The sequence below is a fragment of the Lutjanus erythropterus genome, chromosome 1 (genome assembly GCF_056507025.1).
Source record: "Lutjanus erythropterus isolate fLutEry1 chromosome 1, fLutEry1.hap2, whole genome shotgun sequence".
NCBI lineage: Eukaryota > Metazoa > Chordata > Actinopteri > Lutjaniformes > Lutjanidae > Lutjanus > Lutjanus erythropterus.
The window spans coordinates 47,461,233-47,485,053 of record NC_139317.1 but is presented as its reverse complement, the minus strand read 5'-3'; the positions used below and the strand labels follow the sequence as shown (position 1 = coordinate 47,485,053).

Here is a 23,821-nt window from a genome sequence, read left to right as displayed (position 1 = left end):
CATGACTATCTAACCCAAAACAAGTTTGTACAGAACCAGGCTGACCACTGTGTTTACACAAGGGAAACAGAACATGATAAGGTGATCGTGGTTATTTGGGTTGATGACTTAATCATTGCAGCAAGTAATGAAAATGCATTGAAGGTTGTGAAAGACATGCTTACATCAAGGCTCAAAATGAAGGACTTAGGCAAACTTGGACATTTTCTTGGCATTGATTTTAACCAGAGTGACAACTGTGTAACGATGTCACAAAGTATGTTGAAAAAATCCTGGAGAGGTTCAACATGCAGGATTGTAAGCCTAGATCCACACCGTGTAAACAAAAACTGAACTACACGGATGATGCAGCACTGATGAATGATGTCACAAGATACAGAGAGGCAATAGGAAGCCTCATCTATTTGACTGTCTGTACCAGACCTGATTTGAGCTTTGTTGTAAGCAAATTATCACAGTACTTTACTGAACCTACCGAATAGCAATGGAGTACAGTTAAGCAAGTACTGAGGTATCTCAAGGGCACAAGTAACAAAGAGTTGTGTTACAGGAAAATTGATGAGAACCTGGGAATACAAGCATACAGTGATGTGGATTGGGCTGCTGATGTCAATGATAGACGAAGTACATCAGGTTATTGTATAAGCCTAACCAAGGGCAGCACTTTAGTGTCATGGAAAACCAAAAAGCAGCCAACCGTAGCACTGTCCACTTGTGAGTCACAGTATATTGCATTTGCTGCTACCATCCAAGAGTGTCTGTACCTCACACGACTTTTAGAGGGCATAGATAAACATCTATATGCATTACCTAAGTTGTATGAAGACAACCAAGGTACTGTTGCCTTAGCCAAAAACCCTGTCAGTAGACAGAGGTGTAAACATGTGGACATCAAGTACCACTTTATACGGTCCACTGTGAACAATGGGAAAACACTCTTAGAGTATTGTCCTACTGATCAGATGATAGCAGATTTGATGACCAAACCTGCAACAAAATTTAAGTTGATTAAGTTAGCCAAGTTTATGTTTGGAGATAACTGGGAAAAAAACTGAAAAGAACAGAGAAAAAAAAATGTATTTTTTGTTTTTGATTTGATGTAATGTGAGAGCAAGTGGGGGTGTTGAGTTGGTGCTCCCAATTATTAAATGTTCATTTGTTATTTTGTGTTAATGATGGGCAAACTGACAGGCCAGCTGTCTGATATCCATTGTGGGCATGTTTAATAAAAACCTCGCACCCGCAGCTGAGTTCAGTTGTGTGTAGGTAACGTGGGAAACAGCGCAACTCTCCGTACATTCTTTCATCCTTGTTTTCGGAGCTTGATCTTCTAACTTTTGGGTTCATAATGCTGTGCTGCTGTACAGCCCTACTCTGGCCACATTCTGACACCTAATGTAGCTGGAACCAAGTACTTTGCCAGATGTATAGATGTATGCCTGCTTGTGGACAGATTTTGGTATTTTGATAGTGTCACAATCACAAGATGCAGGACTTCCTGAAACTGTGTAGCCAGGCTTGAAAGAATACAGTGTGGATTAAAAAAAGACACAGACGCATGCTTCTTTATGTACAGTTGACATTTATAGAGCTAATACAAAACCACTGTGGTACAGATCATTTATAAAAAGTAAACCATAACAACGACAACATAAATAGTTCAGAATCCTGATCAGTAAAAATATCTTGGTCCCCTTCCAGCGTCAGAGGTGAAGCTGAGGCGCTCAGTGACTATGGATGGTGGAGGAAGAGAAATGAAGGGTTTATTGCTTTCACAACTGCACAGATCCACAACCACACTGGAGCTCTTTGACAGGCGAGACATGTGGCCCCCTCACAGTTTGGTACAAATAAATTAACTCCTCAGTCCAACCCCCCCCCCCCCCCCCCCCCCCCCCCACACTGTTGAATACATGGGTCATGTTAAAGGAGCCTGGGTGTATTAAGCCTACAGGAACTTGACTGACCTGTGTTTGACTGAGTCTGTCATTATCTCATGGCGGTCTAAATGCTGCTTTGGAGGTGTTTCCACCCTGACTGAATACAGTCCTGGAGAAATTACTGGACATAAACACTTGTCCAGGGTTTTTATCTCCTGGAAAATTACAATATTTTAAAACACTGAACAACAGCATAAACACTGCATAAAATCAAATCTGCACCACCAAACTCAGAACAGAACAACAGCAGAAGTTTGACTGTAGTTCTTGCCTTTGCTGTCTAGAAAAGTTTGGTTCCACTGGTGTCGGTTCTGTGGTTCTGTATACAGCTGAAAAGCAAGTCAACAGTATCAGACCACCAGTCTAACTATAATGACTATACAGATTAGCAATAAATCTCTTCCTCTTAAAGCACAATACCACTGATCTTCAGTCTTTAACATAATCATTCATTATTATTCAATCATTATCTCCTCACACTCATGCTGATTGAGGGTTGGGTTTATGTGTGCACATGAACGTGGCTCCAAGTTAAGGATCTACAGTGAAGACTCACTAAGAACATGGTGTAAATAACATTTTGTGGTCAACTTGGCATGTTGGGGCTTTAGGAGACTTGGATTACACCAGACTAGCAGTATGGAGGCATTTTATGTTTTTATTCTGTTGTTTTGTTTCCATTTGATTTGGTCACCATTCACTTCCATTGTTTAGGAGATTCTGCAACACTGTTTTCCTGTGAAACTCCAGCAGTGTTTTGTGGACTAAAAAACTAAACTTCAATCAGCATGAGAGTGAGTAGATAATGACTGAATTTTCACTTTTTGGGAAAACTATCATTTTAAGGACTGATCGCACCATAAAGAGACAGAGAAATTCATTTTTCCAAAATAGGTGTTAGCCAGAGATATACTTGCTTTTTAACCGTGCATTCGCGTAGATAACCTGCTGCATTGTGAAGGTAATCATGTTGTTACTGAAGGACTCCATTAGAGGGCACACCAGAAAACTAAGACTGTTAAAAAACTTACCATATTATTTTGTGTATGGAAGTAACAGCAACCATGGTCATGCAAACGTGCAGTTAAAAACAAGTATATCTGCAGCGTAAGAGGTTTTGGGATATAGACTGCTTGCAGGGGTAGTTGGTGCACAAATATATCTGCTGAGCTAACTGCTAACAGCTGCAACAGCCAGCTGGGAACATGCTAATGCTAGCCAAGCACATTGACTCTGAGATTTCCCTTCCATCTGTTCTATGCAGTTTACTAACCCCTGAGTTTGTTCATTTCATTCACTAGAGTTATTGAAGGGGGAGAAGGTTAGGTTTCCAAGGGTCAGTTTGCAACTCCTTTGCTTGGTTGCTACTTGGACACTAAGGTAATAGTTTATCCTCTGACAGAGGAAGGTTCAATAAGTTAATAGGCTACAATAGCTTCAGCCATTGTGGCTGTCTGTTCCTTCAGGAGGTTAACACTGCCAGGACAGTTTACTGCTGGTTAACAGTTACAAATGAACAATGTTCACCACATCAAATTCACTCAGAAAGACTTGACCCTACTGATCGTGGAGAATCCATTAAAATCAAATTAACTCCGTCAGGATGTGACCGGTCCTTTAGTGGACATTCACTGGTGCATGTCCCCCTTCACAGACACAACAGAAGAGATCTGACTACCATCTTCATCCAGGACATCCCACTGATCTGAAGCTCAATCTGTTTGTTCTATAAAGATGTTGATCATCTTTCACTGAGGTTTATGGACAGTTCATTGTGTTTACTGTAAGGGAGCAGCTCCAGACATGCTGGGAACACACAACATCATCAACTAAACATACTTCATACACTTAGATGAGACATGCCACACAGGATGGGACTGTGGTGTTAGGCCGACATGCCATATTCTGTGTTAGTCCATTAATAATGGCAGATTAGTTATTATTTATGTGCAGGAGAAACATTTTCAATGCATGTATATGAGTTTGTCTTTGAAGAAGAAACAGACAAAATACAGTCTTGGTCTCTAGTTGGGTTTAAATCAGCAGTACCAGGCATGTTCGGTCTGGTCAGGTCTGAAAGGCACAATTAAAGCTCCAGTGTGCAGGATTTATGGGGATTTATTGGCAGAATGTGTCAACTGAACTTAATATTCATAAGTATGTTTTCATTAGTGTATAATCACCTGAAAATATGAACATACAGCCTTTTGCATTTTGTGGAAGTTTTGCCGTGGTTGGTATTCCTACATGTTTGGAAGGGGAGAGTGACATGAAATGCAATCTGCTAGCTCATTGCTAGATGCTACTAAATCCTATGTACTGGTCCTTTAAGGCTTACATAGCTTATTTCCATCTGTTAAGATCTTTTTTATGATTCTTTCAGGGCAAAGGTTTAGCTTGCAGCAGAACACAGCCTTCATGGTGATGAACCAGAATGCAACTGGGGGTAGCATTAACCATATTTGCTATGGAGCAAAGCAGGACTGAGCAATATTATATTGATACTGTAATATGAGAATAGACATTGTCCTAGATTTTGGGTATTATCATGGTAATGTGGAATAAGTGTTGTCTTTTCTTGGTTTTAAAGGCTACATTACAGTAAAGTGAAGTAATTTTCTGAACTTACCACTCTTTGAGCTGTTCTATTATTTGCCTTTAGCTACTTAGTAATTATTTTCACATTACTGAAAATTATTTATCAAAAATCTCATTGTGATATTTTGTGAGTGCACCAAAAGTCATCCCTGCAATATTGTTGCAATACTGATAAAGATATTTGGTAAAAAAAGAGATCTGGATATTAGATTTTGTTCATATTGCCCAGCCCTATTCTATCGAACTTGCAGCTGTAATGGGGTTAAAAGTTGTGTAGTGTGTTCCCAGCATTGGTTGTGATCCATAAATACATGAGCAAAAGACTTAGAATTTTTATTAAGGAGAAAATACTCTTACTCTTTATAAATACTGGTTCAAATGTTGCAGACCATTTCAGTAACATGTCAGTTTTTATATGACTGACATTCCTTTGTGATAGTTTCAAATAATACTTTCAGAGGGACGTGGAAGGCCTCACAGCTGACAGCTATGAGCAAAGTATTAATACTGGTGATGCTGAGGCTTGTTTGAATACAGTAGCACAGTTGAGATGGGTCTGCTGTGATGCTCGTGAGGATATGAGGTAAGGATGAGTGAGTACATTGAAAGGATGATACGTGTCGGCCTCAGCTAGAAACAAGTTGAAGAAAGATCTTTTTATTCAGCGTTACACTGTCCACACATCCTGTGAGTGTCTCTCACACTCCTGCTGGGTTTGATCTGGTTGCTGTGTATCTGTTTATTCAAAGTATGTCCAAGCATGTGTGTGTGTGTGTTCTGCATCAGGGTTAGGTGTGTCCTTATCTTATTGCTGCTGGGTGGAGACTTTGTCACATTCTTTTCTTAATGATTAAACTCCAGCTGAGCAATTATTTGGTTTCTCTAAGTCTCAGAGTAATGATTCATCATTTCATTATTTATCATGTCCATATTAGGATTATTTTCATAGTCAATTAATCGGTCCATTATTGTTTCGATTAATCGATTAATAGTTGTTTATTTCAAAAAGTCCGAAAATTATGAAAAAATATCAATCAAAGTCCAACATGACGTCCTCAAATGTCTTGCTTTATTCACAACCCAAAGACATTTGGTTTACTGTCAGAGAGGAGTAAAGAAAACATTCACATTTCAGAAGCTGAAATCAGAGACTTTTGAGTTTTTTTCCTAAAAAAAATACTCAAACCGATTGATCGATTATCAAAATAGTTGGTGATCAATTTAATAATTGATTATCTGATTAATTGGTGCAGCTGTAGTCCATATCACATGACCAGCAGTCAGCTGAGGAATCTGCCTTAAATGTGCATGTGGATGCACAGAGATAAAAGTGATAAAGGACTTCTGAAATGTCTCTTGGGAAAATCTTTCCCGAAATGTTGGAATGACCCTTTAATTGTTTCCCCCCAAGAGCAACAATGTTCACCTTCTTTATGTGACTGTTGATGTTTGTTTAAAAGTATATCCTGTATCACTATGTGTGTTTGTGCTTGTGTGTGTGTGTGTGTGTGTGTGTGTGTGTGTGTGTGTGTGTGTGTGTGTGTGTCATGGGATCTGAAGCTGCAGTTCTTCATCCTCCTCGTCCATGTCGCTGGTTGGACCATCTGGGTTTTCTGGACCAAACCGAGCTGTTCGCATCTTCCCAAACAGACCTGGACTCTGCTGCTGCCGCCGCAGTCTGAGACACAGACAGAGAGCATGGTGTTACAATCGAGGCTGGAAGTAAGTAGGTACTTGTAGATTTTCAAGTCTGTAATTTTACCTGTTCTTAAGAATGAATTGCACCGTGTAATCTACTTAGTCACTTTTGAAATCATACTTGAGGACTGAGTACAATTTGATTTAATATTCAAACCTTTCATCTGCATTTTAGCAGCCAATAAGTTGATCTGATTGCAAACAGCTCAATCAAAACCAGAACATACTGACAGAAAAAAATAGTTAAAAAGTAACTAATACTGAGAAGAACACTTTGTACTTTGTAGCATTTTTTAAAACCAGTACTACTTGACTTTTACTTGTAATTGAGAAACATTTTAGTAAAACAGTACTTGAGTATAGATTTTCCACACTCTTTCCATCCAATGGTTATAATGCCAAAGACTATGACAGTACTGGATATCATTTCTACATTAGACACATTAGGTAAGCCTCCACTCCACCCTGTGTGTGTTTCTTTGTGTGTGTATGAATGAGTTTTGGGAATATACACAATTACACTGAAATAGCAAGAGAAAGGAAAGCAAAAATGCCGGTTCACTGCATACATGGTGTAATGAATTCATCCAATATCAAAGAAAAATCTATCTCACAGTCTCACATTCGGCTTGTAACTTCAGCTTCAAGATATAACAAGAGCAAAGATCGACACACAACAGCAGCACATGTAAGTGAAGGCATCAGGATTAACCACTGTCAGACTGTCCAGTGTGGGTGTGGGTCAGCTCCCTAAGAACAGCAGCAATTTTTATCACTTTCGTTCAACTGATTCACAGATCCTGGATGCTGTGAACAGCTGCTACAGCTGCCCCACCCTAACACTCACACCTGGACAGGTGCAGAGACAGGTGCAGAGACAGACAGAGACAGCACTTCCTGGTGCTCCTGTTGGCCTGGATAATTCTTCTAAAAGGTTTGCTGGAGTGCTTTAATGATATTTCCCTGGTAAACTACAGACGTTGTAACAGTCACAGATTTTTCAGCCATGTGGTGAAGATTTGCAGATCATGGTCTTTGAGGATGTTGTTTGTGAAGTTTTGGAGATTTTGTATTGGTGGATTAACACAGATGAGGTTTTGGACTGCCACCTTATCGTGGTGGAGGGGTTTGAGAACCTGAATGATCTTAGGAGGATCTTAGGACCCTACCAGGGGCTGGAGGGTTCAGAAGGGGCCGATGCAGTGTGGTTGGGTGGCAGCCGTGAGCGGGGGCCCCAACAACCCAATGCCAGGACATGATATCTCACTGTGGGGACATGGAATGTCACCTCGCTGGGGGGGAAGGAGCCTGAGCTGGTGCAAGAGGTTGAGCGGTACGGGCTAAAGATAGTCGGGCTCACCTCCATGCACAGTCTGGGCTCTGGAACCCAACTCCTTGAGAGAGGCTGGATTCTTTTCTACTCTGGAGTTGCCCACGGTGAGAGGCGGTGGGCTGGTGCGGGCTTGCTTATAGCCCCCCAGCTCAGCTGCCATGTGCTGGAGTTTTCCCCGGTGAATGAGAGGGTCGTCGCCCTGTGCCTTCGAGTCAGGGATAGGTGCCTCACTGTTGTTTCGGCCTATGGGCTGAACGGCAGTGCAGAGTACCTGGCTTTCGTGGAGACCTTGGGAAGGGTACTGGAAAGTGCTCTGACTGGGGACTCCGTTGTTCTACTGGGGACTTCAACGCCCATGTGGGTGGCGACAGTGTTACCTGGAGGGGCATGACTGGGAGGAACGGCCCCCCCGATCTGAACCCGAGTGGTGTTCTGTTATTGGACTTCTGTGCTAGTCACAGTTTGTCCATAAAGAACACCATGTTCAAGCATAAGGGTGTCCATCAGTGTACGTGGCATGGAACGCCCTAGGTCGGAGGTCAATGATCAATTTTGTAGTCGTGTCAGTTGACCTTTGGCTGTATGTCTTGGACACTCAGGTGAAGAGAGGGGCTGAGCTGTCACCTGATCACCACCTGGTGATGAGTTGGATCTGCTGGCGGAAGAAGAAGCTGGACAGACTTGGCAGGCCCAAACATATTGTGAGGGTCTGTTGGGAACATCTGGTAGTACCCTCTATCAGAGGGGTCTTCAACTCTCACCTCCGGGAGAGCTTTGACCAGATCCCGATGGAGGCCAGAGACATTGAGTCCAAATGGACCATGTTCTTTGCCTCCATTGTTGACGCGGCCATTCGGAGCTGTGCCCATAAGGTCACCGGTGCCTGCCGCGACGGCACTCCCCGAACCCAGTGGTGGACACCAGAGGTAAGGGATGGCTCGTGGGACTCCTGAGGCAGCCAAGGTAGTTCGGAAGCTCCTCAGTGGCAAGGCACCGGGGGTGGATGAGATCCGCCCTGAGTACCTCAAGTCTCTGGATGTTGTAGGGCTGTCTTGGTTGACACGCCTCTGCAACGTTGCGTGGCAGTTGGGGACAGTCCCTCTGGACTGGCAGACTGGGGTGGTGGTCCCTCTATTCTAGAAGGTGGAACAGAGGGTGTGCTTCAACTATAGGGTGATCACACTCCAGGGTCTATTCCAGGGTACTTGAGAGGAGAATTTGGCTGATAGTCGAGGAACAATGCGGTTTTCGTCCTGGTCGTGGAACACTGGACCAGCTCTATATCCTCCACAGGGTGCTTGAGGGTTCATGGGAGTTTGCCCAACCAGTCCACATGTGTTTTGTGGACTTGGAGAAGGCATTCGACCGTGTCCCTCGTGGCATTCTGTGGGAGGTGCTTTGGGAGTATGGAGTTTGGTGCTCTTTGCTAAAGGCTGTACAGTGTATGACTGTTGGTTTGTATTGCTGGCAATAAGTCAGACCTGTTCCCGGTGCATGTTGGACTCCTGCAGGGCTGCCCTTTGTCACCGGTTCTGTTCATTATTTTTATGGACAGAATTTCTAGGCGCAGCCAGGGTCCAGAGGGAGTCCGGTGTGGGGGCCAGAGGATCTCATCTCTGCTTTTTGCGGATGATGTTGTCCTGTTGGCTCCTTTGAACCAGGACCTTCAGCATATACTGGGGCGGTTTGCAGCCAAGTGCGAAGCCGCTGGGATGAGAATCAGCACCTCCAAGTCCGAGGCCATGGTTCTCGACCACAAAAAGGTGGCTTATTCCCTCCGGGTCAGAGAAGTGTCCCTGCCTCAAGTGGAGGAGTTCAAGTATCTTGGGGTCTTGTTTACGAGTGAGGGGAGGATGGAGTATGAGATTGACAGATGGATTGGTGCAGTGGCAGCAGTAATGTGGTCGTTGCACCGGTCTGTCGTGGGAAAGAAGGAGCTGAGCCACAAGGCGAAGCTCTCGATTTTCTGGTCAATCTATGTTCCTACCCTCACCTATGGTCATGAACTTTAGGTCATGACTGAAAGAACAAGATCTCGGATACAAGCGGCTAAAATGAGTTTCCTCCACAGGGTGGTGGGGTGCTCCCTTAGAGATGGGGTGAGGAGCTCTGTCACCCGGGAGGAGCTCAGAGTAGATCCGCTGCTCCAGCTGAGGTGGCTCAGGCATCTATATCGGATGCCTCCTGGACGCCTCCCTGGGGAGGTGTTCCGGGTATGCCCCACTGGGAGGAGGCCCCTGGAAAGACCCAGGACACGCTGGAGTGACTATGTCATTCGGCTGGCCTGGGAACGCCTTGGGATCCTCCCGGAAGACCTGGAGGAAGTGTCCAGTGAGAGGGAAGTCCCAGATAAATGGAAGACAATGGATGGATGGAAGTTTTGGAGAGTGTGCATTTGTCATCTGTCAACATCAGCAAGACAAACTGGAGAGTCCATCAAAGTGGTTTTCATGGCAGATACTGATCTTCAGAAGCTGGACAGTTTTTGAAAAGTGCAAGGCAATAAGTGTCCTTGGAGAGACAACTGGCAGTTACAGGCGTGATTTTAGGTGCACCAACAATGAAAAACATCCATGGAAATGACTCGTCTCAAACAAATAATGGTGAAGAGGTTAGCATAGATACTGTGATAGCATCAGTTATATCAGAACAGGAGAGAATTTTGTCACGAACAAAGACCGACGCTGAAAGCTTTTATCGATGGAAAAGATATTTTTGCTCTTTAGGTTACTCGATCGTGATCATCTGCCAGATTTTTTTTGAAAGTGTCTGCTCTTTTCCAAACAGTTTCTATGGACAGCTTCCCAGATGGTTCTGTGTAACAAACCATCTGGCATATCAGGTTACTATACTATACTGTGATGTGCCCAAAACTGATGTGACATTTCATAATGTTGCCTATGTGTGTTGCTCTTAGAAGTACAGTAATGTTTGTGGGTCTGTTAGGCTTTACATAGGCACAGTGGTGCTTTGAGCTACATGATACCATCGGCAACAAGTACTGGACAAAGTGTCAAGATGTTTCATTGGAGGTGAACAATTCTGACCTGCTGTTGGCCCTTGATGAAAAGTCAGGGGATCAACAAAGACGTTAAACTTGTACTTCTGGACATTATTAAAATTCCATGTCAAATATTGCTGAAATGTTTCAGTTTGGAGATGGTGGACCAATCGACCAACTACTTTGCCATCCCCAGACCCCCACTGCTAGCATGGCAACAGCTTTAAAAAATAATCTCAAAGTGCCTAAATCGATTCAGTCAGAGTTATGACAACAATAAACACTATAAGCTCAATGACAAGCAGTAATTTACTGTGATGGTAATGGATTTTATTAGATGCCAAAAGAAGCTGGCTAAGAAACTCCAACTTAAACTCTATGTGCAACAGCCCTAATAGCTTCTGTACTGAATACTGGATTGCTTCAGTGAGGCAAATTGACTGGGACAACAGTCAAAGGAGGGGTACAATCAATGGACACAGGGCTACAAAGATCGGTACTGAAGTAACAGCTTTTAAATACTTGAGAAGTACACTTTACCAACTCACTAAAGATAAAGCAACACACATCCCTTGTATCTCTGGGTTCATTTATGCTGAGGACTAGCAAAAAATAGCAGGAAATATGTGATCTACATGGCAGAGTTGATTTCAATGAGCCACAAAATGAAAAAAGATTTAATTTCACCCTGAGCTGTATGCATTTCCAATTGATTTAAAAAGACAATGACTATTGATTTTTTTCAAAGATGCTAGTGAGGACTGTTATGAAACAGACCTTGAAGATAGATTTGGGCACCCTTGTTTTCCCTGAACACACAAGTTGTCAGAATGGTTGGAAGGTTGGAGGCACCAAGGCTTCAGCTCTCTGACTGCTAGAGTCTATTTAAATCCTCTTCAGCTCTTTCACACTGTATGAAAGGGGGCGTTCACATCTCACACCAGAAATCATCTTTGAACAAGGTTACCATCTTCTCTCATAATAGGGACCGTGAGTCATCAACAACTGCTAGGCTAAAAACAAGTCTTATCTAGTCTGTTGCAGGCCTTTGTCATGACTCAAAAAAGACACCCATTCAAAATTTTGGTCACATCTTAAAGTGAAGCAAATTATCTCTTTCCCCGCCAATTGCTGTTTTCAGCCAGGCGGCTCATGTGACAAAAATTTGCCACTCAAAGAAGAAGAGAACCATCGGAATTAAGCAGCATAACCTAAAATACATTGGTGCTCATCTGCAGATCTGCAGGGCAGAGAGCAACCTGACCCAGGTGCAGAGTGAGGCTGCTCACAATGCAGCCCCTGGGATGCATGCTACAAAAATACTGTTTTCTCAATTTTTTGTCTGAAAAGTGTATTTTTTGATACAACTAACCAACATTCCTTGGCTACACATATTCACTCATTCTGTGTGTGTGTGTGTGTGTGTGTGTGTGGGGGGGGGGGGTTGTCAAAAATGCTGGTGCTGACTTTAAACTTTTAAAAAAAAAAAGTTACTTCCATTCTTAATATATTATGATCCACTAACATTAGGCATGATATGAGATGAACAATCCTCACTGTATGTTGCCACTATGTGTCTGTGCAGTCATCATACTGGAGCATTTAAGGTCTGCTAGTGACTAAAGAAGAGCTTCAGACCTCACTATAAAATCAAGTGTAACTTGTTTGATTCTGCACCCATTTTGTTTGATTTGATATAAACATTTGATTTGTTATAAAAATGAGAAAATGAACATGATGGTGGTTACTATCAGTCACTGTGGGCAATCTAACCAGCTCTATGCTAAAACATGAACCCACCTTGGGAAATACAGGCTCAGACCTAAGAATATGCAACATCAAGGGTAAATTATTTAGAAGTTCAGCTTTTGTGATTTTCTCCGAAAATGTTTTTTTTTTTCATATCTTTTATATTGTTGCAATATGTAAATCAATAAGTTGTGGTAACTGCAGTAGGTGCTTCACCATCTTTTGTCTGGCAGAGATCTGCACTCTAAGAGACCTCTTCTAGTTTTCTTTGCTTTCCATGTCTTCCATTTCCTTCACCTTGGCTTCTCGTGATCCTCACCTTCTTTCCCTCTCACTCTCCTACCTCCTTCCTTCCATTCACTAGTCTCTCTCTTTCTTTTTATCTGATTCTCAGTGTAGCTTTGTCGGACATTTGTCAGTCAGCAGGTCGGGTCTCGGTCAGAACAACTGGTAGATAAACCATAAAACATCTGGACCACAACAGCAGCTCAGCCACTAAAAGCTTTTCTATTGAGTCTTCAAACACTTAGCGAAGCTGCAGACATGAATGCCTATCAATCTACAGTAAGAGACAGGAAGAAAGAAGGAGAGAGCGAGTCAGGAGGGAGAAGGAGATGCTGGCCATCCATTTGTTTCAAACTGTGTTGTGGTCACTGTCTCGCTGAGAAAGAGCAGGATCGATGGCTTTTGCGAAAACACCAAAACACTGGATCATCTTCCTTCCACCACAGATGGAAACTTGAGAAACCGCTGATTGAAAGGCAGTGTGTGTGTTTGTGTGTGTGTCAGCGGACCTTGTGGTTGCCGAGCATTATGTCAAGACAGCAATGTTTTGAGCATTTCTCCGAACATGAACCACTACAGCATGGGTGCTGAGCAGCTTTGGGAACCCCCTGCGGAAAACTGTGTTGCCTTTAGGACCCAGTCACCCCAAGATGGTATAATTCTTGCATTTTAAAGCCTGAAATGATGCTCACTTCAGTGGGATCACTGTGATCAGTGGATTTCCTACTGGGGACAAAATAAATATGCAACATCTTTTGCAGAATTTTGGCATCCACAGCAAATCTGCAACATGAACCGCTAGAAAACAGACAGTTATGAGACTTTGATGGTACTAGTATGTCCCTTGAATAAACTGTGTGAATTTATTGTATCATTAGCGACAGAGCTAACAAGCTAGTCATGGACATTTACAGCAAATGTTTACATTTCCATTCCTTTGAGCACTTCAAGTATGTCTTTTAAGATGGTAAATCCATCTGCTGTGGAGGACACAGGCACAGGAGGCAATGTATTTATCATTTACAACTAGATTGTAAAATGAGATTTTGATGTAGTTCCCTCTTTGTTTGAATGGAATTGGTGCTGGAGGGTTAAAGATGAATGAGGCAGTCTCACAGCCTGAGAGAAGAAGCTGCTCTTCAGTCTGGTGGTTCAGTAGCAGATACTTCTGTATCTCCTCCCTGATGATAGCAGTGAACAGGACGTTAATGGGGTGGGTGTTGTCTATATCACTGATGCTCGATAGAAAGGTGCCAGTGACGTTCTGGGCAGTTTTAATGACCTGCTGTAGAGTTTTTCTGCCCTGGATTCTGCCAGTTTGTGATGTTTCCAGTCAGGATGCTATCAGCTGTTTCTCAGCATCTCTGAACATCTGCTAGTCTGTGCCCTCAAAACAGTCCTGGAGAGCTGTGTGGTATGACCGACTGAAATGAGGACAAGAGAGAATTTTGTAGGAGCCAGAAACATTTGTGTAGTTTGATATTAACAAAAGCTCTGAAATAGTGATTGAGTTGACCTTGTAGTGAGATAGTTTTATTGCTGTCATCAAGATGACAAATGGACTTCTCAATTAAGGACAAGTTTGTGAAGAAAGCCAGTTGTGGCACCAGTGGAGGAGGTTACAAAAGACAGGTGACTTGGCAATCATCATAAACCCTTCACAACATCTTGATAAACGTACAGTAAGCTAACAGGAGGACAATAGTTCTACCAGGTAATACAACACTCTTGTATAGTTAGTTAGATCTATTTCATTCCTTTAGATATAAAGTCAAAATGGCACTTTGTCATATGACAAAACAACCACATGGTGTTTTTTCTGTAGCTGGTCACAATCAAACAGACCTCTGAACTATTTTAGCTAAATTCCATTGGCATCTTCACACCTCTACCAGAGGAAACAATATCCTGGACCATATTTATACAAACATTCTTGGCAGCTACATAGCCCTCCCTCATCCCCATATTGGCCTATCAGATCACATTCACCTGCTTCTCCTGCCTACTTACTCCCAGCAAACAAAAAAGGTCAACCCATCAGTAAAGCTTCATCTGCCCAAGTGTGGGCAGATGAAGCTACAGCTGTTCTACAGGACTGTTCAGATTGCAAAGACTGGCAGATGTTCAGAGATGCTGCTACCAAGGGGAACCACATCAGTCTTGAGGAGTATAAATCATCAGTGATATCATACATTAGCAAATGTGTTGATGATGAGGTGAAAGCCTGAATTAATGGAGATATTAGAGCTCTATCCAAAACAAAACAAATGCCTTTCAGTCAGGTGACATAATAACTCACAGGACTGCTAGAGCAAACCTGAAAGCTGGCATCAAGGATACAAACTGCTGGTATCAGCAGAGACTGGAGAGAGACCTCAACACCAGCAACACCAAAGACATGTGGCAAGGGAACTAGAACGTCATAGGTTATAAAAGCAGGAGAGCCTCCATCATGCATGATAACACAAGTTACCAGATGAGCTAAACATATTTTATGTCTACTTAAATCTCAACAAAGAGTCAGCTGTCAAATTTACTCCGAAGGCCCTGCCTCTGTCAGATTCTACAAAGGATGTGAGAAAAATCCTGCTGAAAGTGAACCATGAACTAAAACATGTGCCAACCAGCTGGTAGACCTCATTACTGACATCTTGAACACGTCACTGTCACAGGAGGGCGTTCCCACCTGCTTCAAGACAGCCACCATCGTCCCTGTGCCTAAAAAGTCTGCAGTGTCTAAATGACTACTGACCTGCAGCACTCAGCCCAATTCTAATGAAGTGCTTTGAGAAACTGGTTCTCCTGAACATAAAGAAGAGCATCCCAGCCAGGCTGGACCCTCAGAGGATGCCATCTCCACTGCCCTCCACTCAGACTCAACTTGAGAACACCTACATCAGAATGTTGTTTGCTGATTTCAGCTCTGTATTTAACACAACCTTACTCATTAAGCTGATTGGCAAACTGAACAGTCTGGGGTTCAGCACCACACTCTGGAGCTGGGTAATGAACTTCCTCACAAACAGAACCCCCCTCCTGTTCATGCTGTACACGCATGACTGCAATCCCTGACAGGGAGAGAATCCAGTTGTGGAGTTGATGACACCACCATTATCTGATGAATTTAAAACAACAATGAGACTTCATATCTGGGGAAAATCAACAATCTTGCAGAGTGGTGCACAAAGAACAACCTACAGCTTGACGTCATCATAAAAACGTTCTCTAGTATGGGCCAGGCTCCAAAACACTGGATCCTACATTTCACATAGTAAAGAACTTTAAGTAAAAATCAAAACCAGGAATTATCAGGGGTTGTGCAGCAGTTCTCATGACAAATAAACTGATCTTCACATGTTAAAAAATTATAGTTACAAACTTCAGTGTCCTAAGCACTTTTTCAAAATGTCACTGTTCTATATTTGTTATTTTAGGATAGGATAAACTTAATTGATCCCACACCGGGAAAATTCTCATGTTACATTAGCTCAAATAGTACAGGAATAGAAAACTTATAAAATAAAGGTAAAATATAAAAAATATATATCAAAGAATTACAAAAATATAAAATGTAAAGTAATAAATTTGACATAACTATACACTCTAGACTATATACACCTTTCACTTACACAGACATATGGAAAATGTTTGAATATATGTATAGATATATGGGCAAATATGGATGGTGTGCAGGACAATTGCACACACGTTGTAGTAAACACATGGTGTGTAGCAATATAATTAAGAGAAAAACTAAGCAGTGTTGCCTTGTAAAGGCAGATTGCACAGAGTTTAAAAAGGAACTGCCCCAATGCCAAATGGATTATTTGTTGCAAATAAACCCTAAGACGATACACACAAACTGCAAAGGACTTTATTAGCATAGTCTCCTCTGACATACTGACTGTAACACACACACGCACACACTGTATAACAAAACTAAATGACACAGCATATAGAGGCTGTCACATACAGACACACACTTCCCGTGTATGTTGACTTGTGTCAGTGGCTTATGTCATAAAACATGTTGGCAGTATGCAATGATGCACTGAAAACAGAGCCATTCATCAATATATTCAGTAGGATAAAACACACTCACGGTGATATTTAGGCAGAGGACACACACATACACAGACACACACACACACACATACACACACACACACACACACACACACACACACACACACACACACGCACACACACACACACACACACACACACACACACATCAGTCAAACAGCCTCTGAGAAACTGAATGAAAAAAATCCAGAATGAAGAAAAGCGTAAGCTACACCCTCTACAAAACACACACAGATTTGTGTCAGTCTCTGAAGCTGTTACCATGCCGACACGCCTGTCACTCCTCTACAGAGAGGAGCAACAAGAGAGCTCACTGTTACTACGGTAACCTGCGACTGGGAGCTCGGCGATTGGCTGTCGGGTGGCAGAGCAACGACGTGGAAAAAAATGGAGAGAATGCAGAGGGAGAGGCAGAGAGCAAGAAACTGAGGACTGAGCAGAGCTGATAGAGTGTGAGAGCTCAGCTGAAAGACAGACAACACAGACACACAGACACACAGACACACACACACACACACACACACACACACACACACACACACACACACACACACACACACACACAGAGAGCAGAGGAAGCTAATCTCTAAATGGTAAGAGAAGTGAGTGCTGAGGCTCACAGTGAGCCTGGCAGCTACAAGTAGGCTGTCAGCTTCACATCACACACACACACCTGAACATGGTGTGTTTTGAGTGCCTTCATGGTTGTCTCAGTGTGTTTGGGAGTGTGAGGAGTGTTGCTAAACATGGAACCACTCTTGCTTAAAGTACGAAAATCCCATTTTGGCATAAGCCCTTTGGTAAGATACTCCACTGTCTATGAGGGATTTGATAATAAGGTACGAGTGCACAATATTTATGGTGCATTGAGGCCTTCTGGAATCCTTGAATAACTTAAACTGCACATTCACAGTTTTGTGAGCTGGTAGGAATGCCAAAATAAATCTCACAGTATATTTAGAACACACAAGTACTAACACTAGCAGTGACGTAGTATAGCTATTGATAATTGGTAGAAAATAGACAGCCAGTACTGCTGGTAAAAAAATGAATAAATGAATACTGTGTCTGAACTGGGGTTGGAAGCTGAAATCTGGTTAAATTACTGATACCTACCAGACCAAAACAGACCACAGACCACAACATAGATTATGGTACCACACACCTGAGCTGAGGACATTACAGACACATCACTGTAATGATGTGAGTGAGTTAACCAGGCAGAAACATGCCTGGTTAACTCACTCTACATGGCCCTGGCAGCAGGAAGCCTTCTGCTAGGTAGCAGCCACATTGAACGCAGCTGAAATGCAGAGCTAATGGGCCTTTTCCACACGCCGAACCAAACCATACTGGGCTGAATTGCATTTCCATTATCACTTTCAGTGCGCCAAGCTGTGCTGAGCCACACCCATGATGGACCTACCCTGGAGTGGGGCCAAAGTAATCCCAACCCGCCTCTAAGCGGACTGTGCTGTGACGTCTTGCTAGCCACAGCCAACCCATGATGACCCTCCCTTCCTGTCTTCAGTTAAAATACACAACTTCAAGCAGATAGCCCTGTTGTCATGGAAATACAAACCCCTGCCATGGTGGGCCGACAAGCCGAGTCAAACCGAGTCAAGCCAGGCCAGCTCTGTGTATGGAAGAGGGCCATAAATGGCCTCAAGTCTGGCTGTTTTCACCTGAAACGATTCCAAAACCAGTCGGGATGTCCAACAAATACTTAAAAACAATTGTGTGCAAACAAGAGAAGCATCTGGCAACACACAGGGACACCATTTTTTTTTCCAAGGATGCCAAACTTATCTCCCATGGGACATGACTTCACCAGTTTAGGACACAATCATACAGGGAGACGGCCCAGAGATGGGAAAATAGATATGAAAAACACCAGATGAGACGTGTCATAATCACTTGTCATTAAAGGTTGGGAGACCACTGATGATGAAAGCAGGTTAGAAAATATTCAATATTCATACAATATTCTTCAAAAGAGTCGCAGAAGTTTGAAGCTGGAATTTGTATTTATTTTGCTATTATTAGTACTGTAACTGTTATGTCGTGTTAATTTGTTGTAGTTGGGTTAGGTTTTATTTCTCATGTGAGTTTGCAGTATTCAGTATAAGTTAAACAGTTAATATCTTGTTTAATTTCAAATGCAAATTTGCCTGTTTTTTCATGTCAAGGACTGTCATTTTGTGCTTTCTGTCAAAAAAATATCAGTTCAGGCACTGTTTAGGCATTGGTAACATTTTAAAAGTACTGTTTTAGCCACCCAACCCATGTCTGCACTGGTCCTGCGTTCAGGAACCAGCCACAGCTTTGCATTCTGAATCTCACACTGACGAAAGCTCTGAACTTCTCTTAAGTTTTAAAAAAATACAAACTACCACATACTATTATGTACAGTGAGACATGGTTTAGCATTAATTAGTGCCAGTAATGACTAAGTTGACACATTCTGTGTCAAACAAGATAGGGTATTTTGTTTATTTACATTCTGTAAAATATGTTTTCAGAATTTTGAGGATTGTGTCATTTTTTGACTTTTGTCAGTGACTTAAAATGTGGCAATGATTGATTTAACATGATCTGGTAGTCTGTAGTACAGATGCAATTTGGTTGGTAACCTAATAAGTACAGAGTTCGACACCGAAGCCTACACTTTAAAATGTTCACATGGAGCTTTAACAATCAATCTGAGCATTTTCACCTGACTGAGGAGACTATACAAGCATGCGTTGGTACTATTAGTTAGTGCTGTCGTCCATAGAGGGTTCAGTTACACTGTTTAGCTGCTGGCTGCAGTCATGCTAACATTATTAGCTACTGCTTCTGTGTGGGTTTTAGCTTTCAGACTATGAAAAGAGTGCACTCTAGCTTTTAGATGAACTGTACTTTGTGTTTGTTAAGTGTGTCACCCTCACCGGGTTTGTATTTCACATTACAAACATTACAGATTATTGTCTGTGTGGAGTTTTTAGAAGTTTAACCACACTTCTGACCCCTCTCAGCTCACTGTTGCCCTGACTCACTCACTCACTCACTCGGCTCTGTGACTTGAACAAGATTCTCTTTTTCTTCGTTCTTGTCATTACTCTTTCACCCAGATGCAATCTCAGGTATTGAAATGTGGCAATGATTGATTTAACATGATCTGGTAGTCTGTAGTACAGATGCAATTTGGTTGGTAACCTAATAAGTACAGAGTTCGACACCGAAACCTACACTTTAAAATGTTCACATGGAGCTTTAACAATCAATCTGAGCATTTTCACCTGACTGAGGAGACTATACAAGCATGCGTTGGTACTTTAAAGCAGAATAACACACTAATATTGGATGCCATTTCCTGTATTACACCTCTACTTGACATTATCCACCTGGCTGTGCTGGGGGCTTAAGTTAACTTGATACAAACCCAATGTCATTTAGGATGCAAAAATGCAATCATTTTTGCATCCTAAAAGACATGTTAGGTGGGAAGTCAATTTTAGGGTTCAGTATCTTCAGAGATATAATTCATAGAGACATTTAGTAGGGGACAGACAAAACTGTACAAGAGATCCAAATAACTGAAAGACCAAAGCAAGTGTCATGTTTTTTAATTACTGGCCCTTTAATAGTGTAAATGGGTATTTAGGGAACTGCCTGAGGCTCCACAAAGTAAATTCTTATGGGTGTTTTCATATTTACTGCTAAAAACACAAAGTTTGAATAATGTTATGTCAACATTCTTACATTATTAGAGTCTAAGAAATGACAGGTATGGCCAGTCAAGGTTGAAATTTGTTGCCATTTTGAGATGCCAAAACGGCGATATGGACTCATTCCATGGACCATGAAAATTTGTGAAAAGCAGTTTATATGTGGACACTTTGCATGTAAAATTACATGTTCCTTCCATGTTTTCTTCATGTTTAAATTGAACAAGAAAAGAAAATTATTCTGCCCAGTTGGCCTCTGTGTTCTGTCTAAAGTGGCTTTGGAGTACTTCCTTTCTGCAACTAAGCGAATGTACAATCAGTTGTGGCATAATCACCTTTTGCATCATTGTTTTCATTTGTTACTTAAAGCACAGCATTAATCTCCACCTCCCTCACCACATTATTACAGCTTCATGATGTGTTTAATTAAACATTACCTTTAATGCAAGTTATCATTTCAGTAAGTCTTCACTGCTCAATACAGGTGTATGCATGGGTAGTTGATTGGGCATAATAAGACCATAACTCCAACAACTGCTGCTGAGTTCCTGACAGAACTGCCATCAGTGCATTCACAAGAAACAATAGAGTTTCTATTAAGAGGGAAAATTATGGCTGCTGTTTGTCAGAGCCACTCAACCAGCTGACCATGTATGGGTTTATACTGATACACTGCAGCCAGGCATTGGGTTTGTACCAAGTTAACTTAAGCCCCCATTACAGCCAGGTGGATAATGTCAAGTAGAGGTGTAATACAGGAAATGGCATCCAATATTAGTGTGTTATTCTGCTTTAAAGTACCAACGCATGCTTGTATAGTCTCCTCAGTCAGGTGAAAATACTCAGATTGATTGTTAAAGCTCCATGTGAACATTTTAAAGTGTAGGCTTCGGTGTCGAACTCTGTACTTATTAGGTTACCAACCAAATTGCATCTGTACTACAGACTACCAGATCATGTTAAATCAATCATTGCCACATTTCAATACCTGAGATTGCATCTGGGTGAAAGAGTAATGACAAGAACGAAGAAAAAGAGAATCTTGTTCAAGTCACAGAGCCGAGTGAGTGAGTGAGTCAGGGCAACAGTGAGCTGAGAGGGGTCAGAAGTGTGGTTAAACTTCTAAAAACTCCACACAGACAATAATCTGTAATGTTTGTAATGTGAAATACAAACCCGGTGAGGGTGACACACTTAACAAACACAAAGTACAGTTCATCTAAAAGCTAGAGTGCACTCTTTTCATAGTCTGAAAGCTAAAACCCACACAGAAGCAGTAGCTAATAATGTTAGCATGACTGCAGCCAGCATCTAAACAGTGTAACTGAACCCTCTATGGACGACAGCACTAACTAACAGCACTAACAAGTTTACCATCATCATCAGGTGATTGAGTAACTTGTTGGATAAGTCATTATTGGAGATAACTGGGCTGTTTTCACTGTCTGGGTTGACTTAGCATTTTTACTAGCGTTAGCCAACACTCAGCCTCTGGTTGCACCTAAAACTCCTTAACAACATGATATTTAGCACACTACAGCAGTGTGTGATGTTTTTAGAATGTCTGAAACCTCAGTGAAACTAATATTTGTGAATTTCAGACTAATAACAGGTAAACATTACAGTATTCAAACACAGTGGTGCTAACGACAATAACAACAAAACAGGAAGTGCTTCAAGGAACATAAACATAAACATAACAACAACATAAACAACAACATTTGAGAGGGGAGAGAAAAAGTATGGTGGGATTTTTTTCATGTGGTATATAAAATTCCAATAATAAAATAAAAAATATTCAAAATAATCACCAGTGTTGAAACTGTGAAATTACATTTTTGTTATTAGAGAGACAACCAGAAAAGATAACACTGGGTACAGGTGCTGAGTTCCAGGTACCAGTATCAGTACTGTATCTGTACCATCCTCGGGCTGGGAAATATGGTTCATAAATAATATCTCAATAATAGAAAATAAAAAGTTGTTTAAATATTTTTAGGCTATTCTGCCATATACAACATGCAGCTTGATGTACACATTTTCTCTAAAGTAAAATTCTGTTAGGGCTGCCTGATATGGACAAAAGCAATCACAATATTTTTTTACCAAATAACTATATCAATATTGCAATAGTACTGTCGTGCTGACAGATGGTGCTTTCACAGAATATTTCCAATATTTTATTTTCATTAGTAATGTGAATATAATGTCTAAGTGGGTAATAATAGAACAGCTAGAACAGTCTGATAAGTTCAGAAAATCACCTTGCTGTAACGCAGCCTTTAAAACCAGAAAGAGACAACACTTATGATGTATCATCACCAAAATCTAGCCTCATATTACAATATAAATATAACATTGATATACTGCCCAGCTCTTGTAAATAGATACTCATCTTCTGTGTTGCCACTGAGACGTTTACTGGCACAGTCACCTGGAATCTGTTCTGTTCAATATCCTGCACCAGCAGCAGTGTGTGTTTGCATGTGTGTATGTGTGTGTTTTTCCATGTTTATATCACCATTAACAGATGCCATGTATGGATTCATGTGTGTGTGTCTTACCTTGACTGTAAGTGTTCCAATTGTACCTGCAGGTTCTCCGTCTGCTCCACCTGCTCATCCAGAGACCTCTGCAGCTTCCTGGTCTGGTTATGAGACTCATCCAACTGGAAACACAAAAACACACAGTGAGTGGAGTTTTAATTGGTGGAAGAGTCACAAACTAAAGATGTTCATAAAGTGGATGAAAACAATGCTGATCTCTGAACAACACATTCACGAATACACGTGGAGCCTTTTCCCCACCTCGTCCTCGGCCTGTCCCAACTCTTTCTTCAGCTCCTCCACCCTCAGTCGTAACTTCTTGACCTCGGCCTCGTGGCTCTCCACCCTCCTGTTGGCGTGGGCGAGCTCAGCCGTCTTCTCCTGGAACTGCTTCTTCAGTTTAGAGTGAACGTGGCGAAGGTCAGCCAGCTCCTGAGGGCACAGCAGACAGACAGAAGAGACAGGCTTAGAGACTGATGTTTCCTCCACAGTTTGTCTAGTAGTTCCAGTGTAGAAGTCATTTAAAGGGACAGTTCACCCCCAAATTTTTCTCCAGGCCTGCAGTGCCATTCATTTTGCCATTTAGTCCCATTATATTGGAAAGAAGGCAGACATCTCTACAGCCAATATCTCCAAAATTCTGCAACTCACACCTGAACTATCTAGATGGATGAACGGTAAGATAGGCCATGGGAAAATATGTATTTTTGATTTTGGAGTGAACTGTCCCTTTAAATTATTTATGGTAACATTAGCTGGAATATTATATTCAGTCACACACACACAGGAACGGCTCTATGACTTTCTAGTCTCTGAAAAGCCGTAGCTGCGGGAGCAACCCATCTGAAAGACCAACAACACCATCCAAGATGTCC

At 41.9% G+C, this 23,821-nt stretch overlaps 1 protein-coding gene and 1 long non-coding RNA gene across 2 annotated transcripts in view; both read right to left on the bottom strand.

Moving 5' to 3' along the window:
- Positions 1–3,726: 3,726 nt before the first annotated feature.
- LOC146333386 (uncharacterized) lies at positions 3,727–5,655 on the bottom strand. Its single transcript, XR_014771201.1, has 2 exons — positions 4,355–5,655; positions 3,727–4,265 (listed from the first exon to the last, which is right to left on the bottom strand). It is a non-coding gene; the product is annotated as an uncharacterized LOC146333386 (long non-coding RNA).
- A 33-nt stretch (positions 5,656–5,688) lies between these two features.
- The window catches only part of ccdc102a (coiled-coil domain containing 102A), a 55,597-nt gene continuing 37,464 nt past the window's right edge, over positions 5,689–23,821 (bottom strand). Inside the window, exons 7-9 of the mRNA XM_084722500.1 lie at positions 23,208–23,378; positions 22,965–23,068; positions 5,689–6,216 (exon numbers count right to left, since the gene is read on the bottom strand). Of these exons, the coding sequence (XP_084578626.1) occupies positions 6,084–6,216; positions 22,965–23,068; positions 23,208–23,378 (408 nt within the window). The 3' untranslated portion in view covers positions 5,689–6,083. The remainder of the gene's footprint in view (positions 6,217–22,964; positions 23,069–23,207; positions 23,379–23,821) is intronic.